This window comes from Cladophialophora immunda (assembly GCF_000835495.1).
Source record: "Cladophialophora immunda strain CBS 83496 unplaced genomic scaffold supercont1.2, whole genome shotgun sequence".
Taxonomy (NCBI): Eukaryota; Fungi; Ascomycota; class Eurotiomycetes; order Chaetothyriales; family Herpotrichiellaceae; genus Cladophialophora; species Cladophialophora immunda.
This window is the reverse complement of record NW_015622542.1, coordinates 4,475,779-4,495,983: the sequence shown is the minus strand read 5'-3', so window position 1 is coordinate 4,495,983 and position 20,205 is coordinate 4,475,779. Positions and strand designations below refer to the sequence as shown.

General features: G+C 52.4%; 8 protein-coding genes across 8 annotated transcripts; 4 read left to right on the top strand and 4 right to left on the bottom strand.

Annotated features, from left to right (window-relative positions):
- The first annotated feature begins 347 nt into the window (after positions 1-347).
- Positions 348-1,825, top strand: PV07_03828 (uncharacterized protein). The gene is made up of 2 exons (XM_016390582.1): positions 348-1,285; positions 1,379-1,825. Exons 1-2 carry the CDS (start codon positions 508-510, stop codon positions 1,516-1,518), a joined length of 918 nt encoding a protein of 305 aa, XP_016252484.1. The 5' UTR covers positions 348-507; the 3' UTR covers positions 1,519-1,825.
- Positions 1,826-2,352: 527 nt separating this feature from the next.
- PV07_03827 (uncharacterized protein) lies at positions 2,353-3,676 on the top strand (the record flags this gene model as incomplete). Its single annotated transcript, XM_016390581.1, has 3 exons — positions 2,353-2,690; positions 2,748-3,044; positions 3,091-3,676. 3 exons carry the CDS (start codon positions 2,353-2,355, stop codon positions 3,674-3,676), a joined length of 1,221 nt encoding a protein of 406 aa, XP_016252483.1.
- A 2,736-nt stretch (positions 3,677-6,412) lies between these two features.
- On the top strand, positions 6,413-7,228 carry PV07_03826 (uncharacterized protein; the record flags this gene model as incomplete). The annotated part of the gene is made up of 1 exon (XM_016390580.1): positions 6,413-7,228. The coding sequence occupies one exon, from the start codon at positions 6,413-6,415 to the stop codon at positions 7,226-7,228; it is 816 nt and encodes a 271-aa protein (XP_016252482.1).
- Positions 7,229-7,461: 233 nt separating this feature from the next.
- Positions 7,462-7,725, top strand: PV07_03825 (uncharacterized protein; the record flags this gene model as incomplete). Its single annotated transcript, XM_016390579.1, has 1 exon — positions 7,462-7,725. One exon carries the CDS (start codon positions 7,462-7,464, stop codon positions 7,723-7,725), a length of 264 nt encoding a protein of 87 aa, XP_016252481.1.
- PV07_03824 (uncharacterized protein) lies at positions 7,688-10,975 on the bottom strand (the record flags this gene model as incomplete). Its single annotated transcript, XM_016390578.1, has 2 exons — positions 7,688-9,305; positions 9,414-10,975. 2 exons carry the CDS (start codon positions 10,973-10,975, stop codon positions 7,778-7,780), a joined length of 3,090 nt encoding a protein of 1,029 aa, XP_016252480.1. The 3' UTR covers positions 7,688-7,777.
- Positions 10,976-11,719: 744 nt separating this feature from the next.
- PV07_03823 (phosphate:H+ symporter) lies at positions 11,720-14,161 on the bottom strand. The gene is made up of 6 exons (XM_016390577.1): positions 13,853-14,161; positions 13,708-13,799; positions 13,591-13,659; positions 13,156-13,525; positions 12,305-13,069; positions 11,720-12,236 (listed from the first exon to the last, which is right to left on the bottom strand). Exons 1-6 carry the CDS (start codon positions 13,910-13,912, stop codon positions 11,913-11,915), a joined length of 1,680 nt encoding a protein of 559 aa, XP_016252479.1. The 5' UTR covers positions 13,913-14,161; the 3' UTR covers positions 11,720-11,912.
- A 1,033-nt stretch (positions 14,162-15,194) lies between these two features.
- PV07_03822 (uncharacterized protein) lies at positions 15,195-17,318 on the bottom strand. The gene has a single exon (XM_016390576.1). The coding sequence runs from the start codon at positions 16,983-16,985 to the stop codon at positions 15,333-15,335; it is 1,653 nt and encodes a 550-aa protein (XP_016252478.1). The 5' UTR covers positions 16,986-17,318; the 3' UTR covers positions 15,195-15,332.
- Positions 17,319-18,098: 780 nt separating this feature from the next.
- On the bottom strand, positions 18,099-19,939 carry PV07_03821 (uncharacterized protein; the record flags this gene model as incomplete). Its single annotated transcript, XM_016390575.1, has 5 exons — positions 18,099-19,242; positions 19,303-19,412; positions 19,486-19,594; positions 19,656-19,774; positions 19,868-19,939. 5 exons carry the CDS (start codon positions 19,937-19,939, stop codon positions 18,099-18,101), a joined length of 1,554 nt encoding a protein of 517 aa, XP_016252477.1.
- Between the last annotated feature and the right edge of the window lie 266 nt (positions 19,940-20,205).

The window sequence follows — 20,205 nt, the reverse complement described above, 5'->3', positions numbered from 1 at the left end:
GGAGCTTCAAATGGGGAGAGAGCACAAGGCTCGATTCCATGACCTTTGCACCTACCGGCTTGGACAATCAGCCAGTGAAATTGCTCGACGGCTGCGCTAGTGATGCACCCAGAACGCCAACAGTGCTTCAAAGCATGGCGAAATGCAACAAGCACCTGACAGGGTGAGAGATCAGCAGATGATAATCTGACCTCTTTCTGCCAATCTGGACCTCCAAACATCTTCAAACAGTACGCCATATTCTCATGATCATCTGTTGCCGATATGCCAAAACCTAGGCTGCTTTTAGCAATTCCTGGCGATGATCAAGCGTAAAGGCGTGATTTTGCCTCCTGAGCTCCAGACTAGTATTCTATTCACGTCTAATAAGGTCTAGTGTCTCCCTTGCCTCCCTGTTAACTACCTAATTAAACCCGAACTGCAACCAACATCTTCAATGGAACACCACCCACTCAAAATCATCAATCAGCAGTCCAGTCTCACAACAGCTGAATCTCTATCATCAAGATGCCAGTTCCTTCGTTCCTGATATTGGGAGAGGGCGACTTACTGGAGCCTGACCGAATCCCCAGTCTCCTGGGACAACTATGCACCAACCCAGACCAGCCACTCGGCGATTTCGCCATTGAAGATCCCACGGTCTTCTATGAGGAGCCACCCTCGGTTATTTCGCTGGCAAACTCAAAAGCCGTTGCAGAAGGCATCGCCGATAGCAAGGCTCGAGCCCGCCTGGGAAGAGTGTTCGATGGCCTGCTCCAAGAGGGTGTTAAGAAGGGCATCACCATCTCGGCTCAATCCATCCGGACGTTCAAGCTCCTACAGCAGGAGGAAGTACTGGCCAAGATGTGGGCAGACGACGAAACACGGAGAAGAATCAAGCGCGTGATGGGCTGGTGGAATCCTCGCAAGCTCTACATGATTGTCGGCTTCAAGAGTTGTATAAACGCTGACATTGGCTACCTCGAACAACACACGCTAAAAGGCAGGCTCAGTGTTTCCATCAGAGAAGCACTGGAGCTTCTGGCTGCCGCAGGTGTGCCTGTACCACCCTGGCTCGACGCCTTGATCGATATTGGAGTGGACACATCGACATACCTCGTTCAGACCGGCCAACTTTTTGGAGAAGTGGTGTTTGCCGTCCGCTACCGCGAAGTGAGCCGGAGAGGCTTCATAATGCGGAACGTGTTCAGAGATCACTTCCCCAACATCACCGGAGGGCCTGTGACGAAGTATTCCGACGGAACAGTGGTTTATGCTGGAGATAACGTGTCGCAGTCCGTAGATGGTGAGTAACAAGCCTGGCGCTTCGTAAGGCACCCGCCCCTGCCCCCCTTCTCTCTCACACACAAAAGGATTTGAATCCAACGAGCTTTGACAGACCAGGTGGATTTGGATAAGTGGCGAGGCCTCGTCAAGGAGGACATCCCAACTGATGAGGAGGATGACGTTTGCATCGTGCCGTACGAGGAGGATCCTGCTTTGTCAGTCGAGGATGGGATCGAGGTGGCCTTCAGCTGAATTGCGGGCAGGCAGGCTCCAGTGTATTGATCGAGTCTGCTCGGGACCACGACTTGGTCGAATCTTTACCACTGTTCTTACGTCTTGGTGTAAAATAGTAAGTTCCTGCCCATGTGGCCGTGCGGTATTTGCCGTACGAGTTGAAAATACGCCCATGAGTGATTGGTGGTTATTGTGGAACTCGCTATGGCAGATTTGGGGAAGCGTAGCTATTAGTGTCCTTGGCATAGAGTGGGGAAAATTGCTAATGTGTCTACGTTTCGGGAAGATCTGTAGAAGATAGCACAACGAGCGATCGAGGTCGACCCTTCTGACCATCCTGACTAGCACGCCGGCTGAACAATCTTGGCAACCAGCTTCAGAGGCGATTCGAGAGGACAGTCCCCTCCATTCTCGGCGCTCATGGCTCAAGAAACCACTTCGTGCTCGCTTGCAGAAGATGCCAGCAGAGCTGAATCAACCCCGCATCTCTGATGACTTTTGAGTGGTCTGGTCACCCTTCTTCTCCCTTCGTATCCGTGTTTCAATTGGGCTCTACAAGTTCAAATATGGTGTGAGTGTGAAAATATGGTGTGGACGTGCAAATATGGCGTGAGTTCCATTGCAAGCATGCCATTTGCCTCACTTCAAGCATGGCTTGATGAAATAGGCATTGCCACTCATGAGTATGTTACTCAAAGCCTTATGGGACGACGCTTTTAATCATCCTTCGTTTGCTAGGATAAACGAGGTTATTAACTCTCCGACGATGCCATAAAGAGAACCCCATCTGCGTTATTCTCTACTTTCCCAACAATATTGACGTTCGTCTTTGTACTCGTGGACACCTCGAAGATGGAATCGTGTCCACTTTCGTGCTCTCCCTTAGAAACGGAAGAAAATGAACGCAAAGGCACAGCGCCAGCATCTGGCGATGCTGGTCACGATCATCACGACGAGCACGGAAGCTCAGATTCCGATTCACTACCACCAAATATGGACACGGTTCAGCCGGTGGATCGTATCCCCGAACGCCAGCCTATCCTGCTACTGTCTTTAGACGGTGGAGGTATTCGAGGCTTGTCGTCCATAATCATCCTCGAACGGATCATGGCTGAATTTAACAAAGATCGAACGATACCATTGCAACCTTACCAAGTATTCAGTATGATTGGAGGAACAAGTACGGGGGGGTAAGTTTGTTCATCAGGCAACGCGAACTGATGGGGATGAGTCCTAAGGTTTCTCAGGTTGATTGCCCTTATGCTTGGGCGGCTTCGGATGACAATCGATGAAGTAAAGGAAGCTTACATCGATATTTCACAAGAAGCATTCAGGTCGAGCCGTTACCCCTTCGATCCGAGGCGGATTCTTGATTTCTTCACCTTCCGGGCACGATTCAGTGGAAAGGCACTCACGAAAGCAATTAAAGAGACAATCTCAAGATCCGGCAATAGCCCTGAGTGCAGATTATTAGAGTATCGCGCTACAGCGCCAGAAAATGGCTCTCTCGAAGAGCATGGAGCAAGAAAGCATGACTGCAAAACGTACATGAAGTTGTTATTTCAGATATAACGCTAAGCATTTCTCAAGTTTTGTATGCACCGTCCATCAAGGCAATGCGTCTCTGGCAATCCTCAGCGACTACGAATCACCTCACACATTTGAAGACCAGCCCAGAGGCCTGAAAGTTTGGGAGGCTGCAAGGGCCACGTCGGCTGCCACATCGTTCTTTCCTGCGATGGAAATACGCAGCAGCAACTTGAAGATGGGCTACGTCGACAGCGGCGTTGTCAGTAATAATCCGATCCATACAGTCTGGAACCAGGCCCATTATTTCTGGCCTCTCGATGAATATGAACTGTTCCTGCTTAGCATCGGCACCGGAGTATCTTCTGATGCTAAGTTAAGCGGAGGCCTCAACAAAATTACCAAGGCTTTGATTAAACTGGCGACAGAAACAGAACGAACCGCCGACGAATTCAGCGAGGACCATCACCATTTGATCAAAGAGGAGCTCTTCTTTCGATTCAACGTGACCCAGGGTCTCCAGGATATACAATTGGATGAGGCCAAAAATATGAACACCATTGTAGAAGCGACATTGGCATACCTACACAAGCCTATGGTAGCTAACATGGTGACGAGATGTGTGAAGAGAATCAAGGAGAAGATGTAATGTAGGTTCATGCTGTCCCGGCTCCTTATTACAATCCTTCCAAGTCAGTGCTAAAGCCTGTCCTAAAACCTCCAGTCGAGCCCGATTTACATGGAACTGAATACTCGATCACTTGCAGTTTTTGCCATGAAGGTATAGGAACTATTCTCTTCTCATATCTGGCATCTGAGCATTCCTAATAAAGATTACAGGGATCAAATTCCGAGATCCATATGCTTTCTGCTGCAAATGCCTACTACCATTGTGTTGGCGCTGCGCTGACAATCGCCACATTTCGCACAGCAGATATTGTCTTGATGTATTTGCCCGGATGTGGCAAAAGGAGTCGAAGAAGAGAAAGTCAGATGTTCGCGATGCGGTCGACAAGTCCGGTGCCGGCTGCAGTCTTACCATCAAAAGTTTTACCTCTGCAAGGGATGCATCGACTCCATCGGACGGTATCTTCATTTCTTCCTGCCGGTTCTCTGGCCTGCTGTGGTTATCCGACCTCGTCATTGGTCGGTGCCCAAGGAGACTACTTACAACGCTAGGAGCTGCGACTGTAGAAAGCACTCGGCTGTAACGCACTGCGAGAAGTGCAACAGGGGTGAGTATCGAGCATTTCGTCAAAGTTACTAGGATAGCCACTGATCTCGAAATTCGAATAGCCATTACTGTCGAAGAGGAAACATATGTTTGCAAGGTCTGTGCAATCAAAGACAACTGGAGTCAAACAATCTGCTCCACATGCAAAGAACAAGACACCTACAACCAAGAGGATCATTATTTGCGAGAATATGTATCCATGAATTTCACAGTCAATACGAGCACTGGAAATGCCATCAACTGCAAATTTTGCCATTATAGTAAGTCCCTCTTTGATGGTCCTTCATTACTCTCGACTCTTCGGCTGTCTTGCCCAACCTGTGACATTTACTTATTTTCCCAGGAGATTCGTTCTACTTATCTTCTCTCGCATGGAGCATTGATCGGGCACTCTATCACGAGCATTCCAGTCTGAACATGTCGCTTGACGAGGAAAGTTTGAAAACGATTGCCGAATCAGTCGAAGGAAACTGTCCCAATGGTCCCAGGCCTACGCTAAGTAAGTTGAACTACCTATACGTCGTGGAAAGCTGAATTATGTGCACTAACACAACAGCCCTAGCTAAGGATGACAACGCCAAACGGAAGCGAGCCAGGCCTAAGTTCACTCCCCCTTTCAGAATCTAGTCGCAACAGGCGAAATTAAAAACGAAATGTGTGGTTCACAAGTCGTTGAGACCTCCCGGATGATAGAAGATACGCTTGCCACAAGAAACCAAGCTGCTAAGCGAGCACCGGCAGATCTAGGGTGTGGCCGGGGCTCGTCACCATTTGGCTGATCGCAGGCTATATCATGCTGGCTGCTGTCTTCCAGTATCATGCATCATGTCGTTATCGATCTTGAGCAAATGCAGTTGCATGATATGATGCCATCATCGATCCTTCCTCTGTATCCGTTCCTTTGACTTTCAACTTCAACAACAATCACTCAAATATCTCTCCCCAGCCCATTTGAAGCCAGCCAACCTGCAGACTCCAGACCTGTCTGATCTTGGCATTCTGGATTCTGCGTTGATCCTTCTTGAACAAGACATATACAATATCCTGTCTCGATACCTAGAAGGCTCAAATGTCATCCTCAGCTGACAAATCCCCCATACTCGCATTTTCCAAGGATACGAACCTTGCGTCGACTGTCTGCTCTTTGGGCTTCGTTGAGACGATCCCGTCGCTATCTTCTCCCATTCTTGGGCGCAAGGTCGTGAAGCTGGTGAGGTAGCACGGTAGACTGATTCACCCGCGGAGGATGCTGCACTTCTTGTCTGGCTCCGTCCGAGTGAAGGGCAATCTGAGTCAAGATTCCCCCCTAGACATATTGGAAAATTAGCTTCGAGATGATGCATTTGACTTGGTCTGTATATCTGACCGGCCGCTCTGCTGGATGCCGGGGCGGATGTCACTATTTAAAGCGCAGCGTTAGTCTACGAGGAATTCATTACCGGGGACATAGGCTCTGTAGCGGAACTCGTGAGTCCAGACGCTGACTCTCGGCTTGTATCTGTGTCAACCCAACGACGGAAGAGGCCTTGGGCCCAGTTGAGGCTTATCCGGTCTCTCCCCAGGAAAGCCAGTTGACTAAACCAAAACCAAGAATAGAAGGCACTAGAGGCGCAAAGGACAATGCAAGAATGACAAGGCGATTGACCAACATCTCTCGTTCGTCCACACTAGGCGGAGCAGTAGCGAATACTGACAAAGGGCATCCTGCAAAGGACGGTCTGCCAGTTCTCCAATTGGTCCCCGTACAGGCAACTCGAATGGTTCTCGAGCATGAATTTCGAGTCTGCAAGGCATCCGGCCTAATGCTGGAGCAGAAGCAGTGGATGATCGTGTGGGTGTAGAGACATCCAATCACGAGCTGACAACTCAGCGGCATGATGCGCTGATGAATTGCTGCACGAGCAGAGAGGGGAGGGATGTAGGGACCAAACCGAGCCAGGAATGTGTTGACCAGGGGGCATTTCAGCTCGAGCCTGCGGCTCTGCCGCGGTTGGAAAGGGAAAACGCTGCTCAGCCTGCACCTGCTGGTCTCTTCGTAGAGTCTGAGAAGGAACTGTTCAGAGTCACTCAGAGTTTGAGATAACTTACATCCTCCAACATTGGTCTCCTGCGTGCCTTTTGGTTTACCTTATACACCCCGATTGCTTGGCAATGTCTTCCACTCAAGGAACAATGACAGTGACGGGAAAATGGATGGCTCGCCGCAAAGCTGATGAGGCTGAGAAAGAAGCAGCGGCACAAGAGGAGCGAGCGATGTCACATCAAGAGGTCGAGAAACAAACTGCAGGAGTTCTATCAGGTGGGAAAAGAGCGGGTGCCAAAGTGCATAATCCTCCAAGGCCAGTCTCGACACAGTCGCCTTTACCCTCGCACCAGAGCGACGTGTCTGGCCCCGACTCACCGTCTCACGACGACAATTCTTCTACCGGGCGATCCCTGACACTCACCATCTCAAGGCTGGAAGAGGACCTGAGGAGTGAAAAGGAACAGCATGCACAGTGCGAGGAGAAATTGAAAGACGCCGAGGCCAGAAGGGACGACTTGGAGAGGGCCCTCAAAGACGCCAGGCGCGAACTCAAGGTCGCGACAGGCGCAGGCGACGAGGCCGAGTTTCGGACGCGAGAACAGATAAGAGACCGTCTGATGGGACAGCTGGACCAGGCTCAGGACGAATGCGCGGCGCTGCGCAAGGCGCTGGGGCAGTCGAGAGTCAGGATCGACGAGCTCGAGAAGGAGAACTGGGATATGAGACGGGAGAACCGGAATATGCAGAGAGAGCGCAACGCTGCGCCAAAGGATATTGACCCGAAGGAGAACGTGGAGAATGAGGCTCTGCAACCGAAACCGTCGTCTCTCCCACTATCGAAGACGAAGAGGCAGGGGGGTTATACCGTTGGAGGTAAACTAATCCAGTTCGCGGAGTATGCGGCATGTAGAAATCAGGGGCAGGGTCGAGGGGCGAGGTAGACATGCTCTTCTTGGTCAATGGGCCTTGACTCTTGGATAATTACCATTGTACGAATGCCTGAGCTGAGCTTTGTGTTTATGCAAAGGTGTGGATTCCTCTCGACCTTCCCCACCATCTGGATGAGAACGGCTAGCGATAGGAAAACGATCATATCGAGAAAGATACCTTTTACGGGGTCCTAGACCCTTCTCTGAGCAATGATGCACTCCCACGGCCTTGGAATTATGCCGACATGGCATGGATCGAAGCAACCGGTGGCGCCGCTGACCGCGTGCTGCGGCAAGATCTTACAAGGCTGAAAAATGGAGTGTCCGAACGGGAGGCGATCGGGAGGAAGGATTCCGGCGCTCCGTCCACACTAGTAGTGGCAATGTGTCTATTTGACCAAGTCGGGATCGATAAGGATATCAGTTTCTCCATCACCTGTATCCCAAGCCAGAGGCAAGCTCGGAAAATGCCTACATGCGACGCCCTCTCCGGGAAGACCATGGGCTAGTCCAGCTCTCCTTTTTTCCGTGCCTTGCTTCGCTGGCTCATGGCGACAGTTGTTATGTTATGTCCGAGACACAGACGTCCCTGATGTACCGAGTGACTTCGGTGTCGCGCGGTTTCCCCAAGAGCAGTTCCATGATCTCCGTGAATCCATTGTTTCTGGCTGCATAGACTGCAGAAAGAGCTGTGGGCTGATCAGGGACGGTTTCAAGGTCGACATATGCTTGTAGAAGCCTCTGGACCACCTCCTTGTGGCCCCACCTGGCTGCTGTCGTGAGTGCATCTTCGCCTAATGGACAACTTATTGGACCCAAAACCAATTCTTTGTCATGGGCAAGGAGAAGGTTGACTGTTTCGATTGAGCCTTTGGTAGCTGCGAGTTCCAAGGGACCTATTGGATATGCTCCATGGCCCGGTGTCCGGAGGGACTGAATATCGAGGTTTGTCTTGAGGTACTGGATATCGAGGTTTGTATTGAGGTACGGCTCTATGAGCTCCGTGAGACCCTTATCTATGACCACCATGAGTGCGTAACCTAAAGTCTTGGGGTCGAATAGGAGGGGGTTGTTGGCGATGATTTCCAGAGCCGCCTTCGAACGTTCATCGCTCGCGAATTCCACTTTACGCCAGAATGCGTGCGGGTATCGATCGATCGCTGTCGATACTAGCGCCACATGACTCTGGGACGTCGCCCATAAGAAGAGCGGGCCAATATCTTCCCACAGGGACACCAATTTTGAGTCTGTCCTCTCATCCGGGTCCGTTTGCCATGGGCGGTTAGCCTCACGAACATCCCCAGTGACACACTTGAAGAAAAGTTTCTCATCCTCCTTTCTCTCGAATCGTTCCAGGTGCCGGAAATGATGGATCCAGTTTTGTTTAGCATATGGAAGGAGATGGAAATGTTGTTGCCCCTTAGATGGTTCCCTTGTGCCGACGATGCCTTGAATGCCCCGTTTTAGATCTTTCGAACTCATAGATGACAGCGCTTTGTTTCTGCTGAGGATCTGCTGTGCAAGTCGGCTGGTGAGGTCTGACTTTGCGTCGAATGCAATCCGTCCCATCAAAACCGGGTCAATGGGAATCGACTTTCCAACCTTGTCCACCTGGGCGCTGAGTTCTTTGAAGTTGAGATATGTCATACACAAGACCCCGACATGTGTATCAATGGCGGCGCGATCGAAGTCGGCAGATCGTGGATTTGGAGATTCAAAAAGGTGTTGTTCCACACTGTAGTGGACATAATGGACTGTGAAATGCTCCTCATCGGCGTAGACCAATCCGTGACAACTGGCGACAACGCCCGCGATATCGTTGGGAAGATTGCCCCTGTCCAAAGTTACTTGGCCAACCTCGATACCGAGAAGTTCCCGAAACTCTTCCAGATTCAACGGTCTTTTTGTCACACCACAGAATTGAAGCAGCTTGGTACAGAGTTTAGAGCGAGTTGATTGAGCGATACGGGAAAGCTTCCGGTCAAAGATGTCTGAAAGCTGTAGTGGAAGATCCTCAAGGGCACGCCTGATAGCGTTGTCATTTGTTTGTTCGCAAATCTCATCAATCATCAATCGAGTCCAAAGGAACCTACGCATATAAAAGCAAATCAGTTCTTAGGACATGTCACTGGTGGAGGCAACGAGCCGGGTGTTTAAGTCGTGCACGATCATCCGAAGGGAAGGGGTGAATACTTACATTCCTCGTGACCCTTTCTGCAGAGCTTCTGCTATGGTCACAATCAGTGCAGGGTCGCCTAGCTTAAGCCGACCAGCTTCTAGTTGTTCATCAAGGGCTGCATCGATGTATTTGACGATGTCGCAGTCCGTTTTCTCCGAGGTCAATGTTAGTCTGAAGTTGGAGGGAAGAAATCTTGCTATCTCATTTTCGGTGTCTGGTCGTGCAGCACAAAGTATCTTGAGTGTAGTTCGAGGCTCCTCAATCAGTTCCGCAATCGCTCTTACGAGGCTTTCTCTCTCAAAAGGCTCGCATTCATCTAATCCATCTAGGACAATGTAGTAGGTTTTGTCTGGGTTGAGCCGGGTAGCGAGAAACTTTGTAACGCCGTCTAGGTCCAAATCGCACGTCTCAGCGAGTAGGGTATCCAAAGAGTCACCCTTGGTGGATTCGATATAGGTGCTAAGTATCTGGCAGGAGACACTGCCCAGGATATTCCTGGCTTTGGTGGTTTGTGCATCATCAAAGCGACAGAAGAAATGCGCCACAACTGTTGATGGCGTGGAGTTCGTTGAGAAGTGTGCAATGATATTGGAGACAAGAATTGACTTGCCTGTTCCAAGGTTGCCTATGCACCAAAAAATCGAGGTTCGCTGCGCGCGTTTCCAGCGCACGAAGTCAGGCTCTGTCGCAAACCACTCGGCCGTACTGGAGACGCGTTGTCGTAAAGCTTGCTTCCATGCTTTGTCGTGATCGATCGGTGACAGATTACTTCGTATGGAAGACCTGGTCTTGACTTCCTCTCGTGCCTTTTGTCGCTCACGCCACAGCGCTGCTCGGTCTCGCTCTTCCCTTCCTTCTTTATGATACTTAAATGCGGATTTCCAGTTTAGCGAACTCCTTCGTCGGTCCAATTCTAAGAGTCTGGCTGTCTCTCGATCCGCCTGTTGAGAGGCCAGCTGGATCTGCAGTTCCACCTCTCTGCGGTCCTGTTCCAGGCGGTCAAGGAACGGCCTGAACTCGGATTCAAATGGGTTGGCAATGGGTGATAGAAACTGTTGCCACAAGGTCTTCTGAGAGCCTAGAATAATTTTCGTGCAGAGTTCGATGATAGTCGCGTAGAATCCGCAAAGGGCTGCCTGCAAGCCCGCTGCACCTGGATACAGCGAGCCAAAATCATCGTAGACAGGGCAGAAGCGGCCAATGTGCATGATCAAGCCAGTAATCTTCTCAAAATATGACGCGACGTTGCTTGCAACCAAAATGGCGGTTTTGACGCCGCCCCAGACCAGCGCAGCGAGCTGGGGATGGGAGGAGACGAATGTGTCGACCGCATCGCTGAACTGACGGGTGGCATTGAGGAAGGTCAAAAGTCGAGGCGCGAAACATCGCCTCGCTCGACCGCTGTTGTCCTCGTCGAGTCGAGTCACGAAGGCGACCACGCTTGTCACGTCCGGTTTGGCACAAGCCTGTTGATAAAGCTGCCTTCGGTCATCGCTGAGGACAGTTTCAAAGGTCTTCAACGCCTGCTTCAGCGACTCTGTTGGATCGGAAGCAGCTCTCTGGCGCAGAGTCAGAGCCATGGAGATGGAATTGACATTGCGACGGTCAGTTTGCATCGAGAGAATGCCATGTTCGCGCGCTGAGGCTGAGGCTGTCGAAGTTCGCCGACAAGAAATCGTGGGCTGAGTCGTTTGCGCCTTGAAGTCAGCCACGCTCAGCCTCACTTCCTAGCCAGCCGGCCATTGGTCTCTTTAGCGGGTTTAGCGATGTTGGGCAAATGCGGACGGCGGCTGGTAATTAGCTCCAATGATTGACGGATTCGAGGTAATTCCAGCCTTTCTTCCTCTGCGGCATTCCTTATCTTGACGCGTTTGTATTGCTTCTGAGGTGGGCAGGCACGCCGCACAACTGAAGCATCCCCCGAACTGTCGCAAAAGCACATAGCATCCAAATTGTACGATGGCCTGCTCCTCTTGAAGCAGACATTAAGAAAGGAGCATGGCCCCAGCGGCTTTGTTTTACCCATTCATTTCGGGGATTTACTGTCTCCTTCTCTAGCATGAAAATATATAGTCCTTCATAGTATCAAACTGTCGACACCCTTCCTCCTCCCACCTATGAATGTCCTGGGGTGATCGGCTGGATCTTCCCTCTTTTACTCCACCCCTTTTGCTATCCTTGCTTCGAGTAACAGACTTTTGGGTCAGAAATATTGCTGATTATCGCTGTCTCCGCCTGAATGCCGCTATGATCTTTGCCAACCCCGAGATCACGTCTGCCATGGCACATCGAGGAATAACGCCCACCCACGGAAGCCCAGGTGGGTCAGATTGATCCGGCGGCCACGCCCCAGAAAATAGTATACTGCCTTCGACAAAATGTGATAACATGGTAAGATTAAACCGGGTAGATGGTAATAAATGGAAAGCAGCGCCGTCAATGCAAGGTCCCGTTCCCCTATTCGACATCGAAAACGCACGGGGAACTTTGCAGCACTTTTTTTTCGTTTAGTTCTCCTCAGACTTTCTCCGGGTTGAGTTTCGCCTGTCTCTCCTGCCACTCCTCATAGTCGGCCACATCGGCGTCCTTGTTCTTGGTTTCGGGGATCAGGAAGAAGGTGATGATCGCGCCCAAGACATTGCAGGCGAAAAACACCCACAGGACATTCGCGAGGCCGATGATGTTCGGACCGCTGAGGTAATTGAAGAGCAGCGCGGACAGGATGGCGCCCAGTTTGCCGACGGCGGCACTGGTACCGTGCGCCAACCCACGTACCCGTGAAGGATAGACCTCGGCAGGGACGATGAACGTCGTCGAGTTGGGGCCAAAATTGAAGAAGAACTGCAACACATTACGGTTAGAATTCTCACGTTGACACGGTGGAGGCGGGCTTGATGCCGTTCACGTACCTGCGCGAAAGCGAAGCAGACGAACTTGCCGGCCGTCCCGAGATGGCCGTAGTCGCCAGCTATGATACCGAACATCAACGCGACGATGAGGAATCCTTGGATCTGGATCCACTTCCTGCCGAGCTTCTCGATGAAGAAGATGGTGAAGAAATATCCGGGGACGTAGCCGGCGACAGCGATGATGAGGTTTCCGATCGCGTTCCGCATCAGGAGGTCATATTCGTTCTTGCCGGTATCGAAGCCAATTTCGTCCAGGAGGACCGATTGGTTCAGGTTCGTGCCGTAGAAGGCCACGTCGAGCAGGAACCAAGTCGAGGTGGTTCCCAGGAGGACTTTGAGGTTCTTCCACTTGCTGAAGTGGACAAAGAAGGCCTTGTACTTCGTCCGTCCTTCGGTGCTGCTGGTGGGAGTGAGCTTGTTCTCCTCGGCCGGGGTCGTGGTATCGAAGGCAGAAGGACCAGCATCGGTTAGAACGCTGCCGTTGCTTAGGGAGTTCAGCTCCGGTTCCTGCGCCGCCGATTTCGAGACGCTGTTGCCTCCTTTATGATTCGTCACGGCGGCATGGTTCAGTTCCCGAGACTGTAGGTACTTCCGACCTTCCGGCATTGTGAGACGAAAGTAAAGCGTGGCGAAAGCAGGAACGAGCCCAAGGCCCATCTGGATTCGCCAAACTGCATCTAGTTGGTTGTAGTGTCCCTCTATATCTAGGGCGTGGCTGAAGCATGTAAGAATGATGATCGTCGCAATGGAGCCCGTGAGTGTGCCCTGGGAAATAGAACCGAGTCAGCTGAAGAGCCTTTGAACTTGAGGGAGAATATGCAGAGCTCCACGACTGGAAGGGGAAGACTCACCCAGCCTTGGTTCGAAAAGATCCACGCCAACAGCTGACCACGCTTTGGCAGCAAGGACCTCTCCGACACGATCGACGCGGACATGGGGTAATCGCCTCCGATACCGACGCCCATGAGCATACGGAAACAGAAAAGCCATATCATTTTCAGCGTGGGCGTCGGAATGTCGTTGGGAAGGCTGATGGTCAGGATGGTGCCGATGATCACCACGATCAGTTCCTTGCCGTACACAAACTTCCGACCAAAGACGTCGCCGAGGAAGCCGAAGATCAGCTGTCCGAAGATGTTGCCAATGTTTGACCCAGCGTTGACAAGACCTCGGAGAAGAGGCGGGTAATGGGGCTTACGGCCTTCGAGGCCCCCCCAGTATCTAAAAAGCCATATATCAGTCCCTGAGTGACATTGAGACTGTGGTAGCAGGAGCGGTGAGCTTACTCGTAGAGCCATACTGGTGTCACTAGGTTGATGATGAACAAGTCATATGAATCAAGGAAGAAGCCGACGCTGGCAAGGTGTCAGTAGTCTTGTTGTAGGGAAGTACGCAAGCCGTACCCTGTGACGGCAAACATCTTAAGATCGCCCGTGGTCAAGTTCCATCTGAAATTCTTGTTGGCGGTACCGACCGACTTCTGTCGATACTCTTCCTGTTCGCAGCGATGAGTATAAGGAATGGCCCAAGGGAGCGAGGTGTTCTCACAAACGTCACCGGTCTACCATCATCGTCCCTGCGCGCATAGCCATCATCCTCCCACTTCATCTTCGCCTATAGAAAGGATATGGCTGGGAGCGACAAGCTTTGCAAAGGTTTGTTGTGCTAGGTGTTGGGAAGTTGTAGATGACCAACTCTGTTCGTTTCAGGATTCGAGTTGGATCCAAATGTCGTTCGTGTCGGTCAACGATCTTGTCCAGGATCTTTCCATGGGCCTGTCGTCCGACGGATTCGCAGTAGTACATATAGTCCAGACCCGGACGCGAACCATTGTGCATGTCCGTCGCCACAGACGGTATACCATGACCTTTGAAAATTGCTCCATCACTGCCAAAAAGCGCAGTTGTCTGGGGGGTGGTCGACAACAAAGACAGCATTGCAAAACGTGTTGCGGGAACCCCAGGTGATTGATGGAGATCTAAGAGCATCACAGGCCTCGAGATTCGCATGTTGGCCCATGGTGTGATGTTTTGATGCATGAAATATGCAGGTAGAGAGATCCCCACGAGGCTCGTGAGGTTAAAGGGTCGCCACTTCGTCCAATGGCAAGGCATCAGGCTGGATCTGGGCAGCTGAGCGCACCCCATAGCACCCGTACAGAAGCGGAATGACACTATTGGCCAAGAGGAATAGAGATTCTAGAAGGCCATCAGGCATTTCCTACCGGCACCACCCGGTGAGGCCGGAGGGATACTATCTGGGGCTATACTCCGTTCTCTCAGGGGTGAGAGGGTGTCTCGTAAACGAGGGGCATTGTCCCAGCCCAGGAACTCCAGTTCGTCCACGGACAAGCGAGCTAATTGGGCCTGATCGTGCATCAGACTTAGCATTGAAGCTCCGAGTCCTTGTACATTGTCGCGTGAAGCAGCTTTAGTTAGCCCAAGTACCCACTGGATAGTTCGGAGGGTGCTCGGTTCACCACCAATTAGAATAGCCATCTCTTCCTCGTGCTCTCCTCCTCAACTCTCCGAGAACGTAAGTCGATATGCTCGACACATTGTCTCGTATGAGCTGTCTCCCGACCTGACTGTCCATGGCAAGTTTTATGGCGCATGATCGGACCTTGAATACCACCCTTCGTCCGTATTCTGGCCCGAGCTCTGCTATAACTCGCACTGCTCACTCCGGGAGTAGTAATACCTCGCATATAACATTATGCGCACTGTCATCCTGAACGCCTCTCTGGGGTACAGGGGCTAAAGGTGGTCTGGAACGCCCAGACACCCTCAATACCAACAGACATGTAAGTAGTGGATACACTACCTCATGAGTCTTGTCAATGGTAGACCAGCATCGCCAGGTTTCGGTCACCACGTACTCTGTGCTCGTCCTTGCATTTTATATTCATCTGAGATCTACCTACATCTGTTGTGACAACCGCCGAACGTAGCACTATGAACGCCGAAGTCTCAACATCAGAGGGTCCGGGACCAGGGGTCGGTCGATTAAGGCGCCTGACGAGCAAACTTCAGCACCCAGTCTCCTGCAGCGCAGCCGACCATCTTTTCTCGTCTAGCCTCAGAACAGCCCTCATCCCCCCTTCCGCCCGTTCCTTTAATCCCTCTCCTCCGGCAAGAGGGTCTTGGGCTGCGACCTGCTTCGCTTGTTCCTCCCGCTTCTGGACTAGAACCAGCAGATCGGTCAACGCGCTGTCTTCCAGCCTCTTTCTTAAATCTGCACATATTCTCCCTCTCCAGTAACTCACCGCGTCTTTGCCCAGTCCACGGTTCGATATATTGCGCAGTGCGTTTTCTACCTTGTCGCCGGTGATTCCGGACGAAGTCGAAATACCCAGGAGGACATCGAATATATCAAGCATGAGGAAGATCGTGTACACATTGGTAGGGTTATGTAGCCCAACAAAGCGCGCTGGATTGACGAGGAAGTAGATCCGGAGGACGTTCACCAGAGCTTCGTCGAAGGCTTGATACTTCAACCCCTCCAGGATAAGTCTCATGGCCGTTTCGGGGAACTTGCCAGTGGTGCAGAGGGCAGGGTAGTCAAGGAAGCGGTCTGACTTGTCCATGCCCGCTGCAGCCCGCCGGAAGGCATCAGGGCTCCTCTTTTCTTGCGACAGATGGCGTGCAACAGACTCGGTCCACTTATCAAACTGGGCTGGGAGACTAGGTTGCTCGGCGGCTAGGTCCGCAGCAGCCTTGGTATCTGAAAGGCACTTGGGGCAATTGCAAGTGAAGAAGTAGTCCTCCATGAGCTTCGCTCTTCTGGCGGTCGCTGACGCCGTGGGAACGATGTAGCAGTTGAAAAGCTCCTCGTCTTGTTGAATGTCTCGTAGAGGAATGACCCGAATGAACGTCCGTCTTTCATCCTCCGAGAGCTCCGTTGAGCTCATCCAGCCAGGCGTCATAGTGTGCTGAGGTCTGTGGACAGCCAGATTCGGTTCGCAGCTGTGGTTGAATTTGGCCACGAGAGGCTCTAACATGACGCCTATGCCCCCCTGGATTGGAGTAGGCAGCTCGGTGGCGTTGGACTTCATGATGAAAATCAGCCGCTGGATCGTCTCGATGGCCATGCCTGACGCGGCCAGGTGTTGGATCCCTTCTGCCATTTCCGTCAGGTTGGACCGACCTCGCGCGGCAAGGATTTGTTCATGGGAGGTCAGCTGCGTGATGCGGTTCCATTCGTCACTCGGCAGCTTGTCTCGGTCCCTGAGGAGCACTGCCCGCAGCACCGCCCTGAGGATGGCCGGAGGCAGGTTGTTCTGCACCCTTTTGAAGATCTTGCACTCAAACTTGTGGTATGCGTGCCACGACTTGACCTGACAGTTGCGGCTGCAGAAACGAGCAGCGTGGCAGCCATTGCAGATCTTCAGCTGGACAGATGCGTGTCCGTATCCAGGGACGGGCAACGGACTCTCCGTGACAATGAGGCAGTGGTAACACGTTGTCGGCAAAAAGTCTGAATCGATCGCCATCATGGTCGGGTAGGTTAATGAACAGATCGGCTCCTTCACAGACAAGACCTGTTTTGCGAATACCCCTTGACCTTTGCCCGGAATCTGTTCGAGCTTGAGGGTCTTTTCATCTTTGCTCTCGATGTACGACGCCTCTGGAGCCTTGCGCTGTTCAATCAGCGAGTCGATGAGGGCATCCAGTTCAGCCATTGCCTGGATTTCCTACCACAACCTGAGTAAGGTGTGGCTGGCCCGGACTCACGATGGAGCAAAGACTGTGGCTGTTTCAAGTTAGATGTCCCGTAAATGTCCCCAGAGCAAGCGGACTACTTGTTAGCCCAATTTCTGCGCGCGAATGCACCGTGGTTCGACTCGATTATGCGATGGGAACATGCAGGAACCATGAGATATTGGTATCTGATGAAACTCGATGCTTCTTGCGTAGGGCTGTGTGGGGATTGTTTCGAGGTTTCGCTAGCGAGAAATGTGCGGCGGTCCACAAGCGCCTAATGTGCACTTGGCTTGCCCTATCAGCTGTTGTTGTTACAAGGACCTCTTGGTGACCCTAGGACGGAAAACCCGTAGAGAAGTTGGGCTAGAAAAATGTGTTTCTCCATTCTGTCACACGTGACCTCGTGCCGCTTTTGCTCAGGCCAGCTGGGCCAGCTCACCCTGCTGACCACACCGTAGTGGTGGCCCCAAGGTCGACCCTACTCCAGACTATTAAGTATTAACGAGGACCCAAAACGAGGCTGTAGGGGGTTTCCCTGGAGGTGCACCACGGCACGATGGGCCTCGCACGATGTGCCTTATGCCTTCGACGCGAGGGAGGTCCAGGAACAGTCTCTTGCTCCTTCTAACGTCTCGTTAGGTTTCTACTTTCTTTATCGTCTATTCCCTCCCTCCCTCCCTCCCTCCCTCCCTCCCTCCACGGCTGAGGAATGTACAAAAAAGGCAATGATACCCTGTAAACAAAGCATAGTGTGGATGGAAGCATTAGGACGGCACGGCCAGCGATGGCCTCAACGAGATACGAGAGTCGCGCTCGGGGACAGAGAGCATTGCAACAACAATCGAGATCGATGATCGGGGTCAACGTTATCCACTGCCACGAACAAAATAAATCTGCATTCGGCTCTTCTAAGCTATGAACGTGGAGCTTACCACGTGGATTCCTTAGATACATGGTCTGCGTTGTTTGCTCATTTCCGACAAAACAGGATTGTCATGATAAGCGCGCCGTTGAGTTCCTTTCCTACCAAACCATTGACGTGCTGGAAAACTGCTTACACCACGACTCCATCGTCTGAGGCCCTACTTGCCTTAGTGAGCACTTACGTCTGTCGAATCCTCAAACACCGAGAAGATGAGATTGATCAAAAGTGGTACGAGAATCCAGATCAGCGTGACCTTGCTAGCGTCGGAGGGGCAGAACAGGTCACCCTGGAGTTTCAGGAACATGACGAAAAACATCCAGTTGCCGACGTTGATCACGATGCTGCTCGCCACCATCAGGGCGTAAGCCTTGCGGAATGCCGGCCAGTCGATGACCAGGCCTTCCCCCCACCGCGGCGCATCCTTTTCTCCGTCCAAGCGTTGGTGTTGTTCTCGAGCGCGTATCTTGTTCACGGTCATGGCGATCATCTCGATGACGCCGAGGATCGGGAGGAAGCACAGGAAGGCCGTGATGATGCCGAGAATGGCGAGGAAGATGAAAAACCCGCCCACAAGGTCGGCCGTCACGATCCATGAGAGGAGAAGGATCAGCGCGAGGAAGATGAATGCAGGCGCGGAGGACAGTAAGGCGCCGTGACCCAGGATCGCGAGAGCCGCAAGCGGCGCGGCAGGGTTGGAGGGCGGGTCGGTGAAGATGTACCAGTAGCGGACGAGGAGACTCGTCCCCGCGACCCAGGACAGCATTCCATCCGCGAAGACGTCGGCGAGACCAGTCTCGGAGAAGCCGTGGTAGAAGCCCAGTAGGCCCGTGAAGGGCGCATTCCGCGGGCGGACGGAGTACAGGAGGATGGCCTGCCAGAATGCCTGGGACATGGAGAGGATGCCCGAGGTGTGAGACCGGTGGAGCACGAGCACGGTGAGGTAGGCCGTGAGGACCTTTTCGCCCACGGACTTGAGGAGCTTGTGGGCCTTCAGCACGTAGCGGGTCTCGGGACGTCGGATCTCGTCTTGGGCGAGCTGGTAACGGGGTGGTGACTTGGAAGAGCGGAATCGGACTTTGATCATCTCCCACATCTGCCGCCCGTACAGTTTCGACAAGACGATGTAGAGGAGAGAGCTAGCCATGGACAGTGCCTGTGCGATGATGTAGGTGCTCGTTTTCGGGCAACTTTTGGCGCCCTCGTACAGCTGGAACTGCGGGATCCAGTCGACCTTGACCGCCGTCTGCTCGACGCAGGCGGCGATGTCGTCGTAGGCCTTCTGCTGGGTGCAGCGCCAGTATTGCAGCGTCCTGGGCGGCATGAGCATTCTCTGCGCGCTTGGCGTTTGGGCCCGAGGGGGTCACACCTACGTTTCTGTAGCGCAGTCGAGGTACCGACTCATATTCCACGCGTAGGCGCCCGAATCCGTGCAGCTGATACTCATCTGGCTGTAGTCAAAGGCGCAGGTGTGCTGCAAGATCTGTCGTGACGAATGTTAGGTACTGTGGAACGCCATCGTGCGTGAAGGCCTCTTAATGCCGAGTCAGACGTACAGGCATGAAGTCGGGATACTTGCAGCTCTCGTTCCTGGTCAGCTGCGGTGGTGAGCCCAGGTTGGCGATGTAACTGTCGTATAGCGCGGAGTTTGCATCCGTTTCCCACCTGGACTCGCGTCAATACTGCAAACAAGTATCAGGACTTTGATGGGATGAGGCTGGCATACACGAGACCGATGCAATTGGCCGTCTGGTTGACGATTTGGAACCGTGTCTGCTGGTTGACCGGCGTCACGGCGCATGTCTGCAGTGAATCGATATACGGCTTGCAGGCCTCGGTGACGGACTGCCATGAGATAAGGCAAGGTTAGCTTGGCTAACTAGGTATCTAGATTGCCCATGAGAGCTATCGAGAGGAACCACCGAGGGAAGAACGAACCTGAAACACTTGGCTTGTAGTGTTACAAGGCCCGGGACCTGAGCTCAAGAAGCTGGAGCTGAGGCTCGCCATGCTGCTGAGTGTGGGCGTTCTGGTTGACCAGGAAGAAACATTCGAAGCAGACGAGCGAAGCTCAGGGAGGTGGCATTTCTTCGCCTCAAACGGTCTTTTGGGCATCGGCGAACTGCGCGCTCCATCATTTCCATTTCAAGCCTTTCGTGTTGTGATCAACAAGCTGCGCCATCAAGCATGGGCAAAAAAAAGGGGGTTGTTTGCCTGCACCACCATCACGAACGCAAGGGATGGTTCGGTTCGCCTATCTTCCTGGGCTGAAAGAG

Excerpts from the sequence above, each read along its gene's own strand:
- PV07_03822 (XM_016390576.1), bottom strand. The coding sequence starts at position 16,985 with ATGGCTGAACTGGATGCCCTCATCGACTCGCTGATTGAACAGCGCAAG.
- PV07_03823 (XM_016390577.1), bottom strand. The coding sequence starts at position 13,912 with ATGAAGTGGGAGGATGATGGCTATGCGCGCAGGGACGATGATGGTAGA. Across the intron at positions 13,800-13,852 it reads ATGGTAGACCGGTGACGTTT|GAAGAGTATCGACAGAAGTC; the intron begins GTGAGAACACCT and ends CGCTGCGAACAG. Across the intron at positions 13,070-13,155 it reads TCTTTTCGAACCAAGGCTGG|GGCACACTCACGGGCTCCAT; the intron begins GTGAGTCTTCCC and ends TCTATTTCCCAG.
- PV07_03828 (XM_016390582.1), top strand. The coding sequence starts at position 508 with ATGCCAGTTCCTTCGTTCCTGATATTGGGAGAGGGCGACTTACTGGAG. Across the intron at positions 1,286-1,378 it reads CGTGTCGCAGTCCGTAGATG|ACCAGGTGGATTTGGATAAG; the intron begins GTGAGTAACAAG and ends GAGCTTTGACAG.